Genomic DNA, 23,340 nt, shown 5'->3' on the forward strand with positions numbered 1-23,340 from the left:
CAGGATGATGGGGTGGGGGTGGGGGTCCTTCCCCTTTTAGACAGCTGGCTAGGGGTGGGGATGAGGCCCTCATGCCTGTGTGTCCATATTCATGTGTGTGTTTTGTGTGTGTGGGGGTGCCTGTGTGTGGCTCCCAACCTGGCCTGTCCGATTGGGCCCAGGTTCTGTCCCTGGTGTGGGGGGGAAGAGCAGGAAAAAAGGGGAGGAGGCAGAGACGAAAACATTGGATTTTTATTATGTTTCATTACAAAGGATGCAAAGGTACAAAGACAAAAGCGTCCACGCCAGAAGGGATGGGCAGGGGCCGGCCGAGTGCGCCCTGAGCCGCCCGCCCCCACCCGCCGTGGGCACCCAACCCACGGCCCATGGGACATCCACAGCAGAGTGTACATGCTGGGGGCGGGGGAGAGCCAGCCTGCGGACAGAGGAACAGAGGCGGAGCAGGGCTCAGAGGGCGGTTTGCATATATCAGTGGGCCAGCCCGGCCCCCTGGGGGGCACTCTCCTAAAGTGGGGCACAGTGGGGCAGGTAGACCTTGGCTGCCAAAGCCCTCCTCTCAGGGCCTGGTGGCAAAGGCCACGGCTATGTCCACCTGTCCCGAGTGGGCAAGAGGTCAGAAGTGGTGGGCTAGGATGGGCTGGGCATTGACGGCCCCTGAGCTCCAGAACCCTGCTAAACAGGGGCGACGCCCTCCCCTACAAGGCAGAGGGACCTGTCTGGAGCCAGCAACGCTCTCATGTCTAGCCCCTATCCCTGACCCTGCCAGGGAGGAGCCGGAGGCCCTAAGACCCATGGGTCTGAGCCAGTGACAGGAGGGAAGTTGAGGCCTGGGTCACAAAGGTCTTTTTCCCATTACCCGTGGCCCACCCCAATACCTCTGAGGGTACTCCAGTGCCCAGGCCTGGGGGTTCAGGTCACCCCACCTCCCTCCTGGGGAGTGGCCACTTCAGAGAGAACGGGTCTGTGGCCAGTTGCCTGCAGCACAGGAAGGGTAATGAGAGGTGCCTGGGCCCCACCCAACCGGGAATCCTGGAGGCCAAAGATCAAGAGAAACCAAGGACAGAGTCAGCTCCAGCCAGGCAGGGCCTGATGGGGGAGTGATTCAGGAACCCCCAGGAGGTGGGGCAGCAACAGACCCCGCTGCCTACTCACCCTAGGCAGGCCTCTAGCAGTGGGGGAAGCACACAGTACGCCCCCGCCCCCCCGACAGCTCTTCAAGCCAAGTGGGACTGGCTCTGATGGCCAGAGCTCCCTTACCTGCAGTGGCACCTGCAGGAGCGATGGGCCAAGACCAGGATACAAGGTACCCTTGACCTTGCAGCTCCCACACTCTACCCCCACACTGAGAACCTCTGTGGCCTCTGACCTAGGGCTCCATCAGATGCCAGGGAAGGTGATAGGTGCTGCTGCTGCTTTGTCAGGACCAGGGTAGGGGGTGGAAGGCCTCCCAGTACCAACAGGCCTTACCACACCCAGCCTGTACCCAGGAGTGGGGATGCCTTCTTTGGAAATGCAGAAAACCCATAATCCAGCTGGGGGTGGAAGTCTGGAAGGATGTTTGGTTATGAACCAGCTCAGGGTTGGCTGAGATGTGGAGGCCTGGGGAGGGGGGCACATTCCCATGTGTCCTCAGCTCCACTGAGGGCCCCTCTAAGGACAGTCCCTCACGGGGGCTCACCAGGCCCAGGATGCTGGATGGGGGTAGGCAACCCAGCTCCCCACAGCCTGGGCACTGGCTCCCATCCTGCCTGACCAGGCCGCAGCTAGCACCTGGCACACAGCCCACAAACCAGACCGCCACCCCAGGACATCTGGATGGATGTGGAGCCTTCTCACCCTCCATGTGGGGGTCTCCTCATGCTGCACACCCATCCTTGCCTGCCCCACTATGACACATGGGCCTCGCAACAGGGCCCACCCGGCTAGGCACTCTCTGGGGAGCTCAGCCATCCAAAGAAATCAGGCCAAACACACAGACATCAGAACCCCTTTTCCCAGCCCCCCAAGCCCCAAAAGAGACAAGAAAAGGCCTGCAAAGGCAGGACCCCTGCCCTCAAGGCACAAGCCCGGGGTAGGCAGGTGGCTCAGAAGCCCAAAGGGAGATCTGCATGGAGGTGTATCTGGGGAAAGGGCCAAAACACACATGGATGCCCTTCCCTTAGGCCTAGCTGCTCCCAGGGAGTTCTCTGGAGCGCAGTGGCAGGGGGGACTGGACTTACCCCATTTAGGGCACCTTCCGCTCTGATTTGTCCCCAGAGGAGAGCATACACAGTTCTTGAATCTGCCAGCTGGGGGCCCCTATATTTTGTGGAAGGGTCAACCTGCCTCCTGAGCTTTCCACTGAGGGTCTCAGGCCTCCTTGCCCCAAGGGGTTGGCACCCCCCAACCCTTCCTGCCCAAAAGAGCGTCAGGAGGAAGCTGGGGGGGATGAGGAGAACAAGGAGGGGGCCACAGTACGTCCTGAAGAGCACTGCCTGTCTTCCCCCGGAAAGGACTCAGTGGGGATGGAGGTTGGCATGGGTACCTGTCACAGGGAATATGGTCCCAACAAGACCCCTTCTCCTCCCCCACATGAGTCCTGGACACTGTGGGGGGTGACTCTGATGGGTGTTGAGGGGACAGGGGCAGAAGCCCTCTTCTCTGGAGGACACAGAGGGGCTGATCCCGGGCTCTACTTTGGCCCACAAGCCTCCCTGGGGGTAAACAACTCACTGTCCTGTGGGCTTGGGGGACAGAGGGTAAACTGAGGCAGGTGGGAACATACTGTTCAGCTTGTTCCCAGGGCAGAAGGTCGCACAGCTGAAGGGATTGAAATTGGGAGCACTCAAGGCGGGGGAGGGGGGCAGCGGTAGGGGGACAGACTGGCTTGGCCTCTGACTTCACGTGGGCTGAGCATCCAGGCCCGTCCCGAGCACACGAGCGAGGACACAGGCGGCGGGTCTATGTACAATATTCAGGGGCCCCGGCCCACCCCTCACAGCGCAGCTTGCCTGAAATCACAGTATTTCACATCACAAGTCAAAGGGCTGGTTCCCTTAGGCTGTCCTGTTTCAGGAAATCTTGGCAATTCAAGAATACTTAGTAGAGAAGCAATATTTACGAAATAAGCAAAATCCCCCGCTACGACCTCAGGAGGCCTGCCCAGGCCCAGGCAGGGGTGTGAACCCTTTTGAGGACACAGGGACGCCTGGCCACTGGCTCCTGGCTGGGACCCTCTCCCTCGGAAAACTGCACCTATGCCCCTCCTGGGCGAAAGTGGCCACGTAAATACAATGTCTCCCGTGCCCCCCCAAACCAAGGGGCTGCCGGACACGGGCTGCAGGGGTGGACATCCACCATCTCCTGCCCACCTGCGCTGAGAGCCAGGCGCCGAGCAGGCAGGAAGTACGGGCAGACGAGGCTCCCTCACGGGGGTCCCCAAAGCCTTGTTTTGAAAATTGCATCCAGGAAGGTTGCTTGTAGTTTTATTAAGGCCATTTTTTTAAAAAGTTCTACACACAAGTCTAATGGTAATCAAACTCTTCTATGTACATGTAGTTTTTTCTTTTAAAAAAAGAAGAAGAAGAAGAAGAAGAAGTCTCACTCTTTGCTCCCAGCCCCTGCCTTGGTAAGAGGCTGGGCCCCCGACCTGGAGAGACCGACCCTGTGTCCCCCAGCCCAGACACGGGCAGCAGGGGTCAATTAACTGAGGACGGGGCCTTCTCACGCCTGGGGCTGCCCAGTCGCTTGGCCAGATGCTAATGGCCTGGCCCGGGGAAGAGAGGGAGGGATGTGACTAGGATGGAATCTGGCTCCCGCGCGGATAGAGCCGAGGGCTTGAAAGACCTAGAGACAGTGGCTGGGACACCACAGAGAAACGCACCGAGCAGAGGGTGCCAGCCCGGCCTGCAGGCCGCAGAGCCAGCCACTGCTCAAGGTGCAGCTTTGGAGGGACTGAGACAGCAGTCCCAATCCCAGAGCAGCTGACAGAAAATAAAGACAGCCCTGTCACCTCCTCCCAGGCCCAGGGATAGCCCCCAGCACGGTGGCCATGCCCCGAGGGTCACCTCAGCCTCCTGGAAGGCTGCCCCTACAACACACACTGCTCTTGGCCTCTGGAGCCAGCCCTGATGGGAGGAGCCGTGACAAGGACGGCTGGAGGGGACGAATGTCAGCCAGTTCTCGGGGCAGGGTGGGGCGAGAGGGCAGCCTCATCCCTGGTGGTGGTGAGGGGAGGCAGAGGGGCTGCTGCTGCCGCCAGCCTCAGAGTCTGGGCCTAGTCCTTCCTGAGGAGCAGCAGGCACCTTGAGGACGACCAGGGAGGGGTGGGCCTTCAAGGGACCCTTAATAAAAGCTGTGGCTCCTTCCTGGAAGTCTGCCACGTGGCTGGAGGTGAGGTACCCCTCGGCCACCTGGAGCTTCTGCCAGGGACCCCAGCAGGCCCCAGCTGCCCTCACTCAGCCTTAGCTAAAGAGACCAGAGACTCAGCTCAGGCCCGGCAGGCTGCAGGCCGCGTCCAGTTAGCTTAAAAAATATGTAACATGGAATTTCCGGAATAAAAACATGCTCTCAGGAAAGTACTGGATTGAAGGAGTCAGCTACTCGTCTACAACCAAAGTGTAAATACAAAACCGAAAGAAACAAACAAAAACACAACAAAACCCGCCCCTGGCAGTCCCCACCCCACCCCCGCTCTTTAAACAACAGTAACAGTGACCACGGTACAGAGAAAAGATGAAAACGAGTTGAGAGATGAAAACAACCCCCAGAAACACGCGCGGTCTCCACATGCACCCCCCAGCTGGCCCCTTCATCCCAGCCGGGGGCTTCATTTTTGGGGCAAAGGCGGCCGCAGAGGGACCCGGCTGGGGGAGGGCAAAGCGGGAGCTCGGGTCCCAGGAAGATTTAGCTGCTTGCCATGCTCTGTTCACACCTTTGATATTCTACCTCCGTGGGACGGAGCGTAGCATTCTCTGAATGTGCTCAGAAATAATAAAAGACAGCAGTCAAAATAGTGTTTATTTCACTTTGTGTCTGCCCTCTCTCTGGCACCTTCTCCCTTGCAGGGTGGGGCTGGCTCGCTACCTAACCTCGGGCCTGGGGGGTGGCGGGCGGGTTGGGGATGGGGGGAACCAGGAAACGAAGGAAGGCAGTGAGAAGCTGGACAAACAGTCTGGAAAATGCACCTCAGCCCACCGCCGCCGTGGACCACATCGCCCCCTCCAGGCCGGCGGCCCTGCCCAACACGTTTTCCGCATCTTACAGGGGGACGGCTCATGGCCCAGGGTGGGGGGGCGAGAGAGCACGCGCAGGGAGGGCCCGCGGGGGTGACACGCGGCCTCCCGAGGGAGGTGGACAGCTGGGGGGACGGGCGGGTGGGCAGGGGGCGCTTGGCGGCATTGCAAGCTCAGAATCACAAGCTCAGCCGTTTGCGAAGGACGGAGCGCGGCCGTCCCTGGGCTCAGGGAGACGCCGTCGGGACCACTGACCGGCGGGGTGATGGAGCCGGGGGCTGGGCGGCGACGTGCCGGGTGTGCAGCTCACAGACGGTCCATCCGGAAGGTGTCCTCGGTGGCCGGGTCGGCCAGGACCATGTCGGGGTCGTTGAGCATGTGCAGTCCGTCCAGGGTCAGGGGGTCAATCTTGAGTTCGTCCAGGGGGAATTGGTTGTCGGAGTCGAAGCTGACGTCACCGACCCCAGCCAGTGTGCTGGTCAGTTCTTTAGACAGGCTGGGAGGGGACTCTCCCGTCACTGGGGGTGGGGTGGGGGGGCACAGGACAAAAGTCTCAGCACATCCCTCTCTGTTCCCACACCCTGTGCCTCCATGGCCCCCTGTCAATGTTCAGGGAAGAGGGGCTTGGGCCACCCCAGGGTACTTACATGGGGGTTGGCCCTCTGGGGGTTATACTGGTGACAACTAGGGGCATTTTGTGTTGTCATGAGTGGGGAGCAGGGATGTCACTCAGCACCTCGGAATGCACGGTGAGCCCCACCACCCCGAGAAAGATCCAGCCCTACATATTGGCAGTGCCAAGGCTGTGCCAAGCCCTGGGCTGGGACCTCTCCCGCTCTGCCAGGCTCTGCCAGGACGTCGCCTTCGCGTGCATCCCTGACAAGTAGGCTGGGGTGTGTGTGAATTCCCACCCACTCCCCAAAGAGCCAGTCAACCCTGGGCTCTCTCCTTTACTTGCAGTGCCACCTTAGGCCTTAGTTTCCTAATCTGAGACATGGGTATGAAAATCCTAGTCTTTCTGGGCCACTGGGCAATCACAGGGACCTATGCCTTCTCACGCATCGGAAGCTACTGTTCCCAGAGCACCTGCTGTGGACCGCTGCCCGCACCCCCGAGGTAGGCAGGAAGCACCATGGTGTGGGGTGGGGTGGGGGGTGGCTCTGGCACGGACTCCTCCATCTTGGAGATGTCAGTGGGACCACCAGGGGGTGTCACTCTCAATCCTAAGACAGTGCTGGCTTGTAAGAAAATGCTTCTTTCGGTAAAACCCAGAACCCACAGGGTGGGGTGAGGGCAGCAAAGGGTCTGGGTTCTCTGCTGCATGGAGCAGGGACCTGCTTACACATACTGCGCTCGGGCTGCTCGGGGATGCTCATCACAGTGTCGGGGCGGTTGCATGTACGTTGGCTGCATGGCAAGAGCCCTGCCAGGCAGGGCCCACCCCCGTTACCTGTGACTCAGTATACTCAGCTAATGGTGCGGAGGGACCAGGGCAGAGGACGCAGGGCTGGGTGAGTGATCGGCTCTGTACCTATTCTTGCTCTGAGCACGGGACACAGGAAGCCTGGTCCAGGGTGCAGGTGTCCCCCAGGAGCCAGCAACAGGCCAAGGTCAGTTAGGTCTGACCTCCTTTGGCCTGGTCTTGCCGGCTCATCCTGCAGGGCAGGGCAGGGACATCTTTTCTGGGGATTAGGCCCTTTGCAGCTGCCAGCCCAATTGAGGCACTGTGCCCAAGAGTAGCCCTCCCCAGCCCCAGGATGCCACGGCCAGGGGCCCTCACTGTGAGGATGATGTTGGGGATGCTGCTGTGGCTGGGGTAGCCAAGCTGCTGCGTGTCCGGCAGGCTCCCATGGCTGCCCGTTGAGGCCCATCATGGCAGCCTGCGAGTAGTTGAGCGTTCGAGCCCGGGCTGTACAGGCTGCTGGAGCTGATGGCATTCTCCATCATGTGAACTGCTCCAGCTGGGGGGGCGGAAGCACACAGGCATGAGGCCGGCCCTGCTGAGCCCCTGCCTGCTGCTGGCTGACCTGTCCTGCAGCCGCCGGGACCAGCTCCTCAGGGGGATGCCCAGTGCCTGTGCCCAGAGGGCTTGTTGACTAGGAGACCGTATGGCCTAGGGTCTCCCCCCTCCTCCATCTCTGACCCTGCCCGGGTCTGTCCACACACTGCCCCTTCAGGGCTTGCTGGATGGATGGATTGATGGAAGGATGGATGGGTGAGTGACCTGCTCCAGTAAGTGGCCAACCCTTCTCATGCCCACATGCCCTTGACCCTGACCTCCACGCAAAGCCAGCTCCGCCTCCCCAGCAAACCCACATGCACGGCCCACGCTGAGGCGCCAATGCTATAGCCGCTGCCTGTCCCTGTGTTTGCTGCCCGCCCTCCACCCCCCTGCTGTTGGCCTCATCCTGTGGGCGCGGCACAAGCGCCCGGGGAGGCCAAGCCAAGCCACCCCCTCCAAGGCCTGGAGACAGGAGGGAGCCTTAGGAGCGAAGCTCACGCCCGAGGGGCGGGCGGGGTCCGGGTGAGCGTCTGCTGTGGGCGCTGTGACCCGGGCACCCGCTCACCTGGTGGGACAGAGCATTGGCCTGCCTGGCCGCCATCTGCTGCTCATAGTACGAGTCCCCAAACACGCCGCCCAAGGTGGAGGAGTGCTGCAGACAGAAGAAAGGCCTGCTGTCATCATGGTCCCCAAGACCAGGTCGTGGGCTGCCAGGGCGGGGGACCTCCCACAGGCTGCTTGTGCCCATAGGGAAGCCCCTGGAACCTCCCGGAGGGTGCTCAGGAAAAAGGAGGCTGAGCACCTTTCACAGGCCTCCTGGGAGAGAGCCCACACCTTCCAGGATGGAGAGGTGCCCCCCCATCTCAGGATGCCTCTTTCCACCGCCTGCCCCTGGAGGGCCTCTCTACCCCAAGAGCCAAGGCACCATCCCCCTCTCCTCTGCTTGAGCCCAAGTACAGGTGACCCTGTTTCCATCGGATAGAAGATAGGGGGCCCACAGGGATCAGGAAACCCCCCCAACAAGTTCCAGAGGAAAACACGTGGGGGGCCAAGGAGGGAAGTGTTCTGAATTTCAGGATGGGCAGTGCACTTGGTGACCCCTGTCAGGCCCCCAGGGAGACATGGGACATGGTGGCAGGTCATATACACGTGGACAGGACGGGTGCACGGAGCCAAATGCCAGCTGAGCAAGCACAGGACAGTCACATGGAAAGCCCCCTGCCCGGCTATCTCCCCCTGACTGCCTGCCTGGGGGACCCCAGGGCCCATAGGTGGGCAGGGAGCCCACCTCCTGCTCTTACAAGGCCAGCCGGGGGCCAGGTCTGCTGCTGAGAGAAGAGCGGGGGACTGGGGACCCTCAGAGGCAGTAAAGACAACAGGACAGGAGCTTGGAGCCCCTGCCTACTCCCATGATGCCAGACAGAGATGGCAGGATAGAGCCTGGTGGAATGTGCAAGGGAGGAGGGACAGTGTGGCCAGACCTCACCCGCGGCACCAGGCCTCAGGAAACACATCCGCAGCCCAGACCCAACTCTGCTTCCTCCTTGGTGAGTGAGCTGAGAGCAGAAAGAAAAACAGCCCATGTGGCAAAAAAGCCCCCCTTTGCCCTAAATACAGCCAGCGTCAGGTCTGGAAAAGGGAGCTGCAAGGTTGTGGCTGGGTTTCCCCGTAAAGGAGGGCTGCTTCCTGTCCTGGCTTATCTGGGTCTATGGGTTATCTCTGTGTATCTCCACGGCCTTGGCCTCAAAGGGGCCGGTCACAAGCAGGGCACCCAGGCTAAGGTTTCTTTTGTGAGGTTGCCATTAGACTTTGCCAGAAAGGTCCACTCAGAGTGGAAGGGAGGAACACAGTACCGAAGGCCAGCTGCCTAAGGGCCAGGGTACGGTCAGACAGATACAACGTGTACCCGAGAGGCTGGGGAGGTTGGGGATGGGAGGTCCTGGCCCCTAGGGCCACCAAAGGCAACCTAGAGCCCCAGCTGCAGTGCGAAGCCAGGCCTGGCCTCCACCCAGCACAGTCTGCCCCCAAGCGAGCCTCTGGGCCATCTTAAGCCCAGGTCTGGTTGAGTCCGGACAACCTAAAAGCCCTCACAGCCTCTTAAGCAGCCCACCTCCCTCGCCAGCACCCAGTAAATGGATGGACAGACTGACGGACACACAGATGTGGGCTTGACGAGATGACAACACACTTCCTGCCTAGGATAGACAAACCCACTTTGGTCTATGCAAACCTCTCCCGAGAGATCCGCTCCACCCTTGAATTCCTGTCCTGCTTCCTATGTAAAAAGGGACATGAGTCAAGGTCCAGCCCCAGGAATAGGCGGCACCTGCCCCTTCCCCTGCCTGGACTTGCTTCTCCCTTCCCTCAGCATCCTGTGACACCACGTGACGCGACTGGACACTTTTCGGGAGCCACAGAGCTGGGAGCCCACACGGATGGATCTAGAGCTGGCAGACACCAGGCTGACCTCCGGCTTCTCTGAGCTCACTAATACCCTGCCCACCTGCCTGTGGAGCAAGAAGCCGCACACAGATGCCCCAGCAGGACCCCTCCTATGGCAGATGGGACTATGGGGGCAGCCTTCCTGAACAGGACACCCACAATCTCAACACAGGGCCCAATTTGGGTGTACTTCTGGGAACTGGGGAGATGGGGACAGAAGGGCACGTGGCCTGGGACACGAGAGCCCGACATTGTTCTTGTATGGTCCTGCCTGGTAGGACAGCTCCTCTCCCTTCTTTAGCAGGGAAGGAAAGTCCTATCGCCCTCTGGGCCAAGAATGAGGCTTCAGAGCCTGAGGCACTGCCCTATGGCAGCGGCTCTTGGGAGTCTCTCAGCTTGGTGACATTTTGCAGATGGAGTGGCGGGGTCCTGAGGAGGCTCTGCAGCATGGAAATTTCGAGCCCAGATGTAGTTCTGTGGGCACCTCTTCTCCTCTGGTGGAATGTTCCAGATGGAATTCGGCCATGGGTTGAGAGCAGCACCAAGGCAAACTCTGAGGAATCCGGAGGGGGGTATGTGTGCATGTACATGCATCAGAAACTGGAGTCCAATGGTGTTGGGGGGAAAGCCAAGTCTGATGGATGTGGTCAAGCCCTTCTGCTGCCTGAGAAAGCCTCAGTCTCCTCATCTGTTGAGACGGGGACAGAGGGCCCTGAGAGGCTGCACTACCACTCAGAGAAGCTTCCTGTGAGGACCTGCCTTCCAGCGAGGCAGATGGGAGAAGAACCTGAGGAGTCGGGGCCCCAACCACAGGCCAGCTGTCACCTCAGCTACGCCCCCCAAAGTGGGAGGAGAACATCCCCCCGCACCCCGCTGAGAGCCTCGTGCGGGCAGGTGCGGGGGGCGAGGACACAGGTGCACGGGCTGTGGGACACATGCTCTGAGCCACACGTGGAGGTGTCCCTGCCTGCCAGGCAAGGGACCGGGGTGGGGCCAATACTAATATCACTAATGTGAGTGAGGAGCCTGCCACCTCCAGGCAGGGGGCTCCGCAGAGGCCACAGAGACACAGCGGGAACGTGGCAGCTTCTGGGCTGGGCCGGGGAGGTGGGCAGGGCCTTCTGCTCCCCACCGCACCGGAGTGGACGAGATGGGATGGAATGAGGCGCGCGCAGCACAGACGGCAGGGGGATAGGTGCTGGGGCTGGAGTGCAGGCTGCTGGGAGAGGGGAGGCGGCGTCCCTTACTTGCGGGGAGCTCCCCGGGGAGAAGCCTTGATTGGAGACAGGCGAGGTGGGAGACTGGTTGGCCGGGGAGCCGGCGCTAGCGCGGTACTGCTGCAGGGCCGGCGCCTGTGATGACAGACAGGTCAGGACGCGCGAGGGGCCCCAGGCCTGGCGTCCTAGGACAGGCCGCTCCCCACTGTCCACCCCCCCAAAGACGCCCCTCTCCACCTGGCAGGGGAGCACCTGCCAGAAGTGTGGGTCCCTGAACCCTGAGCCTGGCACCTTTTGGGGCTCCAGGGGTGTGGTGTCAAGAGAATCCAGCTTCCTGGAATCACACTGGAGGGCTGTGGGAAGGGCACGGCGGGCTCCAGAGCACCCACATGAATGCAACCCACACCCACATACTTGTGCACACTGCCACACTTGTGTACAAACACACCCACACACAGCAGGGCACAGGAGGCCCAGGGCAGGGCAGGGAGGTGCTGCCTTCCCTGATGACTCCGGGCAGCACCCTCGGCTCTCTGAGCTCCAGCCCTGGGCGCAGGCACGTCCTGCCCACCTTGAGGGCTGGTGGAACCGACAGCAAAGGCCATCCAGGGCACGCTGCAGGACAGCCAGCACTGGGCAGTCTCGATCAGCAGCGTCACTGGAGACAAGCCTGATGGGTATGCTGTCCTGAAACCTCCACGGGGTAGCAACCTCCTCACCTGAAGGAGTGGGGATGGTGGGGGGGGGGCGGCTTGGCTTCACCCCAGGGACAGGATGGGCTGCATCGGGAACCTGGATTTAGACCCTGCTCTGTTCCCAGTCCAGCCAGGACCTGCTGTGTGCCTTTGGACAGGCTGCCTGACTTCTCTGGGCCTGTTGTTCACTGAGGCCCAGAGGACCAGCCCAGGGCCCCATAAACGCTCGGTCTCCCCCATTTCCTCAGTGGCCCATTCCAAGTAGTCTGGGACAGGGGTGGAGCCTGGGGGTGGTGCACGGGGGCTCAGTTAACAGGGTATCAGTGCTGGAAGCACTAGCATGGTCACTTGGCAATGACTGGCCCGGGCCGTCTCAGGGTTGAAAAGAGGAAAATGTCCAGAGGGACATTTTCCTTATTTGGCTGAGTCAGCACAAACCCAAGGAAGTGGCCACCAGAGCCCCTGCTCCAAGGAAGTCAGGAAGTCCCTGGTGAAGGTGCCTGGATGCACACGCGCCGGCCTGCAAGCCTGGGGTGGTGATGTCTGTGCCCCTTGCCCGGACACCCATGCCTCCCTTGTCTGCCCAGCTCAGAAGTGAGGTACCACTCAGGGAATGAGGTGCCCCAGGCAGGCTCCACCATCAGGACTGCTCCCACACCAGCTGTGCATCTGACAAAGAAAAGGCTTGCACACTTTCCTGGCCAGGGACCCCTGGGGTCTGCCCTATGAAGGGTCAGAGCAGCTTGGAAACAGGTCTCCATTCAACCAGGCTGCCCAGCCTGGGACGGGGGGGTCTAGTCTTTGCAGAGCACAGGATATTCTGAAGACATTTATCTTGGGGTTGACAGCCAAGGACCTGAGTGGAGAGGGCTTGCTGTACCCCAAACGTGGTCCCTGTTCCTTGGATATGGCCAAAGGTAGCTATGATCAGCCCCTTGCCACCAGGGCAAAAGCCAGAACAAGAAGCTTTGGGGGTGCAAAGGTCAAAACCTAGCACCCATTTCCCTGAGCCCAGACCCAGGCCCAGGCCCGTGGGCTACCTTGCACCTCTGGGCCCCTGCACCATGCTGCCTGAACCACGGGGGAGCTTTATCCCTTCTCCTCCAAGTTCCCCCTGTGCCTCCGGCTCCCAGAATCTATCCCCAGGTCCCAAGAGCTCTGCGTCCTCCCCGCCTCCAAGGAACCATTTCAGGTGGGAAAGGTTGAAGCACTGGGCGTCAAGGACCATGGGGGAGCCTTGGCAGCCAGACACAGATGGCCCATCTCGAGTGAAGTTTGGGTCAAATGATCCCTGCTCGTATCTCAGCCTCCCCATCTATACACAGGAGATGACAACCTCAGCCCAGCAGTATTTGCTTCAGCCCTGACCTCTGGCCAAGTTGGCCTTGAAGTGGAACCTCGAGGAAGCTTCAGCCAGATGCCTGAGTGTCTCTGGGTCTTGGGAGCCCAGTGGGGGCCTCCCACAGCCTCTGGGATACTCCTGCATGAGCCCCCCACCGCCCCAGCCAGGCCCCTCAAAACCCCATCCTGGGCTTACCGAGGTAATGTCGATCCCCATTGGCGGCTGGCCTGGGTTCTCTGGGGGGGACTGGGGGAGAGAGGACGGTACCGTGACCGCGAGCGGGGGCAGCTGGGGCCCCCGCGTCAAGCTGGCACTTGGCATCAGGGGGCCACCTGGGGGGAGGCCAACGGGCACCTGCGGGGGTGGCGGGGGCGGCTGCTGCTGGGACGCGGGTGGCGGCGGTGGAGGGGGCTGGGGCTGCGGCGGCGGCGGCTGCTGGGAGCCTGCTTGGGTGAAGAAGGCGTAGGGCAGCTGCTGCTCCAGAGACAGGGCATCCATGGCCACAGCCTGGGGGAAGAGGAGGGCGTCAGGGGGGAGGCCACGAGACAGGAGGGGCCAGGCTGGGAGTACCTGGTCCCTGGGAACACCCCATGTCAGAGAGTACATACATAGAACATTTCCATCACTGGCGAAAGTTCTGTTGGACAGCACTAGACCTTGGTGACTCCTTGAAGTTAAAAAACAAACCAAACACGGTGCTCAAGTCCTGACTCTCGAGGCTGACTTTGCGTGAGTTCCTAATGTTCTGTGCGCTTGTTTCTTATTCCATAAAGTGGAGATACTGTGAACAGGCCGACATGGTACTGTGTTATAGGTACTGAATAAACTACAGCTGATTTTTCCACCAAAAAAAAAAAAAAAAAAAAAACCATGCTTGACATGCTCACCAAAGATGTCACAGGTAAACAAAGGGACATCCAGAGCCTGGACTGGGAAAGCACAGGCCGAGAAAGGGCCTTGCCCAGGGCCACAGAGGGTTAGACTGCAGCTGGATGGGGCCTGGACTTCTAATCCAGCTGGAAGTGCTCTGCTCCCAACGAGCCTTTCCTCCTGCTGTGCCCCACACAGAGAGGTGGGCACCCCCTTCTGTACCTACTTAGGCTCAGAAGGTCCCTGGTGGGTGACCCTGTTGGGACCCCTCTCACTCTGGAGAGCTTTTTCTGTATCTTTACTTAACAAACTTCTATCGCTTTACTCAATCAAAAAACAAAACAAAACAAAAACACCAAAAATATTATCTTTTAGGGATAAAAAAATGGACAAATTCCTAGAAACATAAACTATCAAACTGAATCAAGAAAAAATGGAAAATCTGAATAGACCTACACCAAGAAAGGAGACTGAATTAGTAATTAAAAACCTCCCAAGGGAAGATATTTGCAAATGACATATCTGATAAAGGGTTAGTTTCCAAAACACAGGAAGAATTTACAAAGCTCAACACCCAAGAAATGAATAATCTCATTAAAAAATGGGCGGAAGACATGAATAGACATTTTTCCAAAAAAGACATAGAGATGACAACAGACACGTTAAAAGACGCTCAACATCATTCACCATCAGGGAAATGCAAATCACAGCTACAGTGAGATATCACCTCACCCCTCACCCCTGTGACAATGGCTAAAGTCAACGACACAAGCAGCAACAGGTGTTGGTGAGGACGTGGAGAGGGGAGCCCTCCTGCACTGTTGGTGGGGATGCAAACTGGGGCAGCCACCATGGAAAACAGTATGGAGGTTTCTCAGGAAGTTCAAAACAGAGCTATCCTACGATCCAGCAACTGCACTACTAGGGATTTACCCAAAGATACACAAAAATACTTATTCAAAGGGATACACATGCACCCCAATGCTCATGGCAGCATTACCTACAAGAGCTGAATTATGGAAGCAGCTCGAGTGTCCACTGATTGATAAATGGGTAAAGGAGGTGTGGTATATAAACAATGGAATATTATTCGGCCATTAAAAAAAGATGAAATCTGGGGCGCCTGGGTGGCTCAGTGGGTTAAGCCGCTGCCTTCGGCTCAGGTCATGATCCCAGGTCCTGGGTTCGAGCCCCACATCGGGCTTTCTGCTCAGCAGGGAGCCTGCTTCCTCCTCTCTCTCTGCCTGCCTCTCTGCCTACTTGTGATTTCTCTCTGTCAAATAAATAAATAAAATCTTTAAAAAAAAAAAAAAAAGATGAAATCTTGCCATTTGCAACAACATGGGTGGACCTAGAGACTGTAACGCTAAGCGAAATTAGTCAATCAGAGAAAGACAAATACCACATGATCTCACTCATATGTGTAATTTAAGAAACAGAACAAGCAAGCAAGGGGGAAAAAGAGAGAGGCAGACAGACAAACCAAGAAAACAGACTCCACTACAGACAATAAACTACTGGTTACCAGAGGTGGGGGAAGGTGGGGGGGGGATGGGGGAAACAGGTGACAGGGATTAAGGAGGCACATGTTGTGATGGGCACGGGGTGATGTGTGGAAGTGACAAATCACTATACTGCACACTTGAAACTACTACAACACAGTATGCTACCTAACTGGAATTTAAATGAAAACTTAAAAACAAAACCCTCCCCATAAAGATAAGCTCAGACCAGTGGCTTTGCTGGCGAATTCTACCAAATATTTAAAGAGTTTACAACACCGGTGCTTCTCAAACACTTCCCCCCCCCCCCAAAAAGAAAACAACAGACGAAGAGGGAACACTTCCTAACTTGTTTTTGTGGCCATAAACTAAGTAAAAAAGAATCAATTGCTGAAATCAAAATGAAAGTGGGAATATTACTATAGACTTAAGAAAAGAAAAATGATTATGAGTGCCTGAACGATTGTATGCCAGCACAAACGGATCACCTAGATGAAAGAGACCATTTCCTAAACACACATGACCTACCAAAAAGCAAATGAAACAAAATTATGGTAAACTGAAACAAACAAAAAGCTCTCTAGGGGCGCCTGGGTGGCTCAGTTTGGTTAAGCGTCTGCTTTCGGCTAGGGTCGTGATTCCGGAAGTTCTGGGATCAAGTCCTGCATCGAGCTCCTTCCTTGGCAGAGAGCCTGTTTCTCCCTCTGCCTGCCCTCCCCACCGCTTGTGTGTGCTCTGACAATACATAAATAAAATCTTAAAAAAAAAATGTTAACAAAATAACTCTAAACTTTATTTCAGAGAATTTGAACTAGATCCTCAAGGGAAAGTAACACAACGAAGAATGCTCAGTCACACGAATCCGCCCATGACAGGTATGGGAGATTCAGGCCAAGGAAAACACACACAGAAAACACATAGGCCAGAAAACACTCCATTTCCGTGTGTTTGAAAATTTGACAAACAGCCAAAAGCGTGGGAAACCTTTTCTTCAGGAGGTCTATGACCCCAGGGAGGAGGGGAGGTCTCCCAGAGAGGTAGAAACTGGCCCACCACCTCCCCCACCCCACCAGGCCCTCACACCTGAGTGATGGGTGACGCTGGGAGAGGGTGGTGACACCTGCTGGGCTGCTGGCCCTCCTTGCCTCTGTGCTCAGGGACAACGGGCTGACGCCAGCGGGCGGTGCTGCGGTTGAGGAGCCGGGTGTGCTCATCCCTAAAAGGGAGGACAGGAGAGAAGGGTGGGCATGACTCTAGCCTTCAGAGGGCCGCTCACACACCACGATCACTGCTGAGAACAGCCCAATCAATCAGACAGAATCCATGGTGTCCTGATCACCAAACCCAGGGTGCCCCCTCCAAGGCCCCAGTACTTGTGTGGGCTCTGTTCTTCCTGACCTATCCCCATGTTGGTCGACACTCTCCCACTGAACCTATCATCCCTCTAAGAGGGGTGTGACCCACAGGCCCTGCCAATCAGCACTTCCCTGCCTCTGGACCACCACATGATTGGCTCCCCGATGGACATGTTACCAGACTGGCCCAATGAGAGCCTGCCCTGGGAATTCTGATGAACTCCAAGGAGGGACATCTGGAGTTGTGTAGGAAGGGGCATCTCGTGGCTGCAAGTTTAAGAACCAGCTGGAGAATCAGGGGCTGAGGGGTAGAGGAGGCACCTGAGCCCTGCATCCGGCCATACTGGAGCTTCCTGGTTTGGGGAGATAATCAGTGCCCTTTTTTGCCTACACCAGCTTGGGGATGGGTTAGCTTCAAGAAAGCTGCTCCTGGGTGCGCCTGGGTGGCTCAGTCAGTTAAGCGTCTGTCTTTGGCTCAGGTCATGATCCCAGGATCCTAGGATCTGGCCCAAGTCAGGCTCCCTGCTCGGCTGGGGAGTCTGGTTCTCCCTCTGCCCCAGACTTCCCTCCCGGCTAGTGTGTGCGTGCTTACGCTCAAATAAATAAATAAAATAAAATACTTAGAAAGAAAAGAAAAAAGAAAGCTGGTCCTGTCCAGAGGCTGCAGTTTCTCTAAAGCCTCATGCTCTCCTTATGCTCCTCCCTATAACTGTTCCTTCGGCCCCTCCCCCCACACCTCTCCACCTCCTGTGCTCTCCATGCTGGACCACCAGTCCTGCTGGAACCTCAATTCTCTCTACCTTCTTACAATACCTATGTTCCTGATTGAGCTCCATCAGGAAGGCTCCGTGTTGCCCTTTCCCTCACCCTGAGCCCCTCCCCCAGCAATCCTATCCCTGGAATGCGTCTGTCATGAGGGAGCTGCGTGAGGTCAAGTTCAGTGTGGTAGCAGTTGGGGCCTGCCCCATCCTGGGGCGCTGTGCCAGGGAGGCAACAGGCCTCCCGATGATGCCTAGGAGAGCCCTCGGGGCTTGGCTTGATCTCCCAGACTTGGTGTCCTTATCCTTGAGATGGAGATGATAACAGCCACCCTCAGAGTTTCACTGTGAGGCCCCTGGTGAGGCTGGGAGCAGGCTCAGAAGACAGTCTGGCCTGCAGTTAAGGCCAATGCAGGAGCCTGACTCACCCAGGGGAGCTGGGCCCATCCTGCCTAGGGCATCAGATCAACCTGGTTCCAGCAGGTAAGACAGCGGGCTCCCAGGTCAGTGGGAGCACACCCAGCATGCACCGAGGGGAGAGGATGGGCAGTCTTCTCTCTACCCCGGGCAGCTGCTCACCATGCAAGGCAAGCCTGGTCACGCCTGCACTTCCCCTCAGTCGCCCTGGCAGCTCCACTCAGCCGTGCACTGCAGGAGGGCCTGGTACCGCGGAGGGCTCCCAAGGCAGAGACCCAGTTTCCAGGTTATGCACAGACCTTGGGCCCCAGAACCATGCTGCTGCACGCACAGCATGGACAGGAAGCCTGAGCAGGTAGAGTCCAGGAGATGCCTGGTAGGAGGACGCTCAGAGTCAGGCCCACGGGCTGCTCCCTCCCCTTCTCTGAGCATTCACGGCCTCTTATGTCTCCAGGCTGAGAACACACTACACCAGGGAGGGCAGTGATGTCAGGACTCAGTAGCAGCAGAGGCCAAGGCCAGGAGAGACAGGGTCAGGGGGGCAACGGGGCTTGGGGGCAAACCGGACCATCTCAAGGCACAGAACCTCAACCACCACTGGTGGGCCTTCCAATTCTTCAGAGAAGCCAGAAATCTCGAGTCTTAACATGTACTTAGTCCTGATTTTAAACGTTGATTCAGACATCACGCACGCAACCACAGGCCAGACAAAATACACCGGCAGGCCGCATCTGCGCTTTACGCTGCCGGCCTCTGTCTATCCGGAATACAAGGGGGGTTTTTAATCCTCTGCTGGGCTGCAGGGTGAGCTCCTGGTCTCACACTGGCGGGCCACCACCCCGGGAGAGGCCAGTTGGGCCAGGAGAGCGGACAGACGCCTTGCTGTTGAATTCCTTTTGGCAACCTGGATCACCTTTGGGAAAAGGAGTGAGGCCAGCTGGAAGGGAAGTCTGGGGCGGGCAGGGAGAGCTGCCAGGGGAGGGCAAGCCAGGTGGCAGGGGCCCAGCCTCAGGCACGCAAGCCTTGTGTGCGGGGCCGGCAGGCCTCGGAGCTGTGCCAGGAAGGAGGACCGGGCCTGCCCTCCCTCCGGGTTCTGGCCAACGACCAGGAAAACGACCTCAGCAAATATTCAAGAGGACGAGAGGGGCCGCTGTCTCCCTGGCAGCGGACGCCTCCCATTCTTCTTCGAGGGGGCTCACGTTCTGACTGGCGGGTGGGCTGTGGGGGGGTGGTGGTGATCTCCACGTGTGCCAGGGGCCGGCGGCTCGGCCTGATTTAAAATGCGCCCAGAGAGCGAAGCCCCTGCCAGGCGAGCTGCTCGAGCGGCAGGTTCGCAAACAACCGAACACATGTCAGACATTACTGGGCGGACGCTCCCAGCCAGGAGGGCCAGGGTCTGGGCCCCCACACTCGGGGTCTGCGCTTGTTTCCCGCGTCTATGGCTTTCACATGTGTTGTGTTTTCCTGTGCTTGTTTAGACTCGGCGTGGGCTGGAGGTGCACAGCTCCCGGGCGGGTGCTGGGGGCTGCCAAGGACCCTCTGGAGGAGGGGGTAGTGCTCTGGAGGCCACGGCGAGACGTGAGGAGAAAGACGGGGGGCCAGGAAACAGCAGTATCTGCACAAGGGGCCCCCCACCGGCATCCCCAGAGCCAAACTTCCGATTTCTTGCCTCATGCAGGCCCGTGTGGATGCTGCCTGCCCACCCACCTCTCAGGAGGCTGTCGGTCCCAGGCGCTCCTGAATTTGCTCATTTTGTCTTCTAGGCCCTCCTGAGGCTGGGGGGAGTACAGCGGGGGCTGGCGCCCTGTGCCTGGTGGCTGAGCCTGGGTGGGCACGGGGCCAGGGGTGCACAAGCAGAAACAGAGCCTCAGTGTTAGGCCAGGGTCTTGCTCCCCTCTGTACTGCGCTGGCTTCTACGTCCTTGTCTAGAATCCTAGGAACACCTACATTATTCTCAGCACCCCTGCCCTGCCTCTTGCCCATCAGCACCAAAGCCAGGAACGACTCTGGGCTCCTCAAGTCCTCTGCTCCTCACACTGACCCAGCTCTCAAGCCAGCCAACTTCACCTGGAAGTCTCTCTAGAGTGTCTGATGGGGCCCTGCCCTGGCACTGCCGCCCCTCGCGATAGCCCGCTCTCCCTGCGGAGCCAGAAGGGCTGCGGCAGATGTGAACTGGAGCACGTGGTTCTCCCTGACGAAACCCCGCATGGTGCTGCCCATCATACCTGGGGCAGAGGTGTGACACGAAGATGGATGGGATGAGCGCTGGCTCCCGGGGGGACGGAGGGCACAGCAAAGTTGTGCTCGCACTGCCGCCAAGTCCTGACATGTGCAGACTCACAGAGGGGTCCCCCCATAGCCCATCCTGCCTGTCCCGCCACAAGGCTATTGGGGCTGCCTTATCTCCTCCCTGGATGCAAACCCACACATCCCATAGTCCACATGGGTGCAGAATGACAGCGAGGACTTGGGGACAGCGGGGTCATAGTGGGGACACAGGAGAGCTCAGCCTGAACAAAGAAGTGACTCAAGAGCAGCAGGGTGAGTGCCGAAAAGCAGTGCAGAGTGAGACCGGGATGAGGCTGTGTGGGCAGGGGACCAAGATGGCTCACCGAGAAGAGGAGGTATAAGTGGGGATGGAGTGGGTGAGGGGCCCTGCGGAGGAAGAGGAGGACTGTGGGAGAGGGGCAGCATGTGCCAAGGCCCTGCATGGCTGGACAGAAGATGGTGTAGGGAGCAGAGGTAGGGGTGGGGGCGGAGACCAAGTTGGAGGGTGAACTGGACCTCCCAGGCCCCAGGGGTCTCGGGTTTTCATTGGGAGGGAGATGAGGACCCGTGCAAGGTGCTGAGCAGACAAGAGTCACGAGGTGATTCTGGGTGAGAAGAGGCTAGGGGTCGGGTGGAGGGCAGACAGGTGGAGGTCATGCAAGGTGGAGGGGGTCCAGGTTGGGCTGGGTCCTAATGGTGGGGCTGAGGGGATGCATCCACAGGTCAGGGCAGGCAAGAGAAAAGGGCAAGCAACTGGGAAACAGAGCTGCTCACCCCCAGGGGAATAGGACTGGGGCAGCACTGGAAGGTATGAGGAAGGTGATGGGCCCATGGGATGTCCCATGGACATGGCCTGGGCTGGAGTGTCCCATGGGAGCAGGGGACACCGTGAGCCACTGGGCATGAGGGAGTGTGGACGGAGCAGGTCAGACCTGGTCCCGTCCCTCCATGAAGAGCTGAGGACAAGGAAGGGCAGGGGAAAAGCCTGGTATACCCCACAAGTGAAACCCTTGGGGGCTCCCCTCCTAGAATGTTCTGGACTCACCCAGTTCCCCCTCAGAACCACTGTCTGATCCCTGGGGACACGGGGAGTTTTTCCCACCTCCAGGCCTTTGCCTAGGCTGTGTGCCCTCCACCTGGGATGCCTTCCCAGGCAGTACTGGGAAATGCCCAGCCCCTGGGAAAGGTTTCTGGCTCCCACTGGTACCCGGCATTCTGGAGGGCACCTTGCCAAATCATCATTCAAAGCCACGTGTCGTCTTCGCTAGATGCTGCGCTCTGCCGGGGAAGGCAGTTCTGCCCCCGCCTGGCCTGGCCTTACCCTGGCTGGCGCCGCCGATGCCCAGATGAGTCAGGTTGGCTGCGAGGTTGCCGGTGCTGCTGGAGCTGCTGAGCGCGGGGAAGGTGGGCTCCTCAGGGTCCAGCGGGGTCGGGAGGGGGGAGGGGAAGTGTATGTTGGTCAGGTCGGGCAGGGAGCCCCCTGTGTTGTGGGTGGCAGGGATCAGGGCTGTAGTGTTTTCCTGGTCAGCGGATGGAAAGATGCTGGGGGGGAAGGCCAGACAGAGGGGGGGAGGTGAGCTCTCGCCCCGGCCCATTCTCCCCCAAGAGCTGTGGTGGGGGGTGAGGGGGTGGGGGGAGACTGGCCCAAAAACATCAGGAGGTAGAGAATGGTACCCTGGGATCAGGTGCTGCCATGTTCAGCCTGCACCTCCAGCGGGACCTTGGGAAACAGCCGATTTACGCAGGAGAGGGGGCTGGGGTGAGGGTCCTCCTGGCCCGGGACAGGCTGGGGCTGACGAGCGCGCCAGCTGGGGCTGAGTGGAGGCGAAAGGGGGCTCAGTCCCTGCATGCAGGGACGGGTAGGAGGGCCCCTTCTTCCCCCACCCGGTGAGGGTTGTTAGACAGCCGCCAGCACGGGGCAGCCCTCTTATCAGGACTTGTAGCCTCCTGAGCGGACGGGAAGCCCAGGGGTCATCGGAGCAGCCCCACCAGCCCTGTGCATGCAGGGCGGGCCCTGCTGACACTTACTTGATCCCGGGGACCTCGCAGGACTTGGGCCTGGACCCCGTCTGAAAGAAAAGACAACAGAGGCTGAGCGGGCCTCCTCACACACCATGGCTCCTTGGGGCACAGCTGACCATGCCAACAAGAGGGGAAGTTTATCAGGCCCCACGACATCTCACAAACCAGAACCAGGCATCCTCAAAGACCAAGGGGCCTGTCCTGGACGTGTGCAGGGGCAAAAGCAAGAGTCATACGCAGAGGAGTCTCTACCGCTCCCTGCACCAGCACCTGCCCTTGGGGGCGACGGGCACATCCTAGCCTAGCTCCGCCTGCCCCTAAGGTGGGCGCAGCAGACAGGGGTGACGAGGTCCCTTGTCACAACAGACATCTGAGGGAGAATGAGCCTTGTCTACTCTACACCTGAAAACCCCAGGGCCGTGCCACAGGGGTCAGACACCGGCTCAGCGATGGCGCCACTGGAAACCCAGGCACCCAAGGCTGGTCCCCCATTCCATTCCTAGATCAGAGCGGTGGAGCTCCTGGGGAAGGAGCTCAGCATGCTTGTACCTCGTGCGGGACAGCACAACGAACACACAGAGGGCGCTGCCCACGCCCCTAATGGACTCACCTACCAGTGGTCCCCCAGTTCTGGCTCTCACAGGGACCCATGGAGCCCATGTCCCCACCACCTGAGGACGAAGGTCGAAGACTCTGACTGCCCTGTGGGCTGGGGAGGGGTCCCAGGGAAAGCCCGCTGGCAGCAAGGCCCTGGTTTCCTCCCCTCGAGCTGGGGCCACTAGGTCACCTGAGAACTATAGGCTCTAGGCAGAGCCCCTAGACTCTCATTCAAGGACAAAGGAGAGAACTCTTTAGACAGCAGCAGACGTGACTGGACAGAGCCCCGCGTGCTGACGGGAGGGCTCCAGCTGTGTCACACTCCCTAATTCCCCATCCGCCTCATAGGCCCTCAGGCTGATGTGTTCTTTGGGGATTATCAGCTAGAAGAAGGTGGATGCACTGGTGGGGGGCTGGGCTGGCAGCCTCTATGTGCAGGCCCAGCGTGTATGGGGTGGGGGGAAGCCGGGGGCAGGTGGCGGGGGTGTGCCAGCAGTGACTGGGGAACCTGAGGGGTGGTGTGCGACCAGTGGGGTTAAGCCTCTGCAGAGCATGCCAGAGGAACGGGTTTCTACTTGGCCATGGGCTCCTTAATTCTGTGAGTAAACACTCGCTTCATTACCGGATTTTGCAAAGCATG

The 23,340-nt window shown here is 58.9% G+C and overlaps 1 protein-coding gene across 1 annotated transcript in view; it reads right to left on the reverse strand.

The window, feature by feature from the left end:
* Nucleotides 1–215: 215 nt before the first annotated feature.
* CRTC1 (CREB regulated transcription coactivator 1) overlaps nt 216–23,340 on the reverse strand; it is a 77,888-nt gene continuing 54,763 nt past the window's right edge. Inside the window, 11 exon segments of the mRNA XM_047696901.1 lie at nt 216–5,731; nt 6,978–7,074; nt 7,076–7,111; nt 7,113–7,165; nt 7,771–7,867; nt 10,905–11,009; nt 13,107–13,418; nt 16,367–16,417; nt 16,420–16,499; nt 21,403–21,623; nt 22,110–22,150. Coding sequence (XP_047552857.1) covers nt 5,520–5,731; nt 6,978–7,074; nt 7,076–7,111; nt 7,113–7,165; nt 7,771–7,867; nt 10,905–11,009; nt 13,107–13,418; nt 16,367–16,417; nt 16,420–16,499; nt 21,403–21,623; nt 22,110–22,150 — 1,305 coding nt within the window. The 3' untranslated portion in view covers nt 216–5,519.

Source organism: Lutra lutra, chromosome 1 (genome assembly GCF_902655055.1).
Source record: "Lutra lutra chromosome 1, mLutLut1.2, whole genome shotgun sequence".
Classification (NCBI taxonomy): Eukaryota; Metazoa; Chordata; class Mammalia; order Carnivora; family Mustelidae; genus Lutra; species Lutra lutra.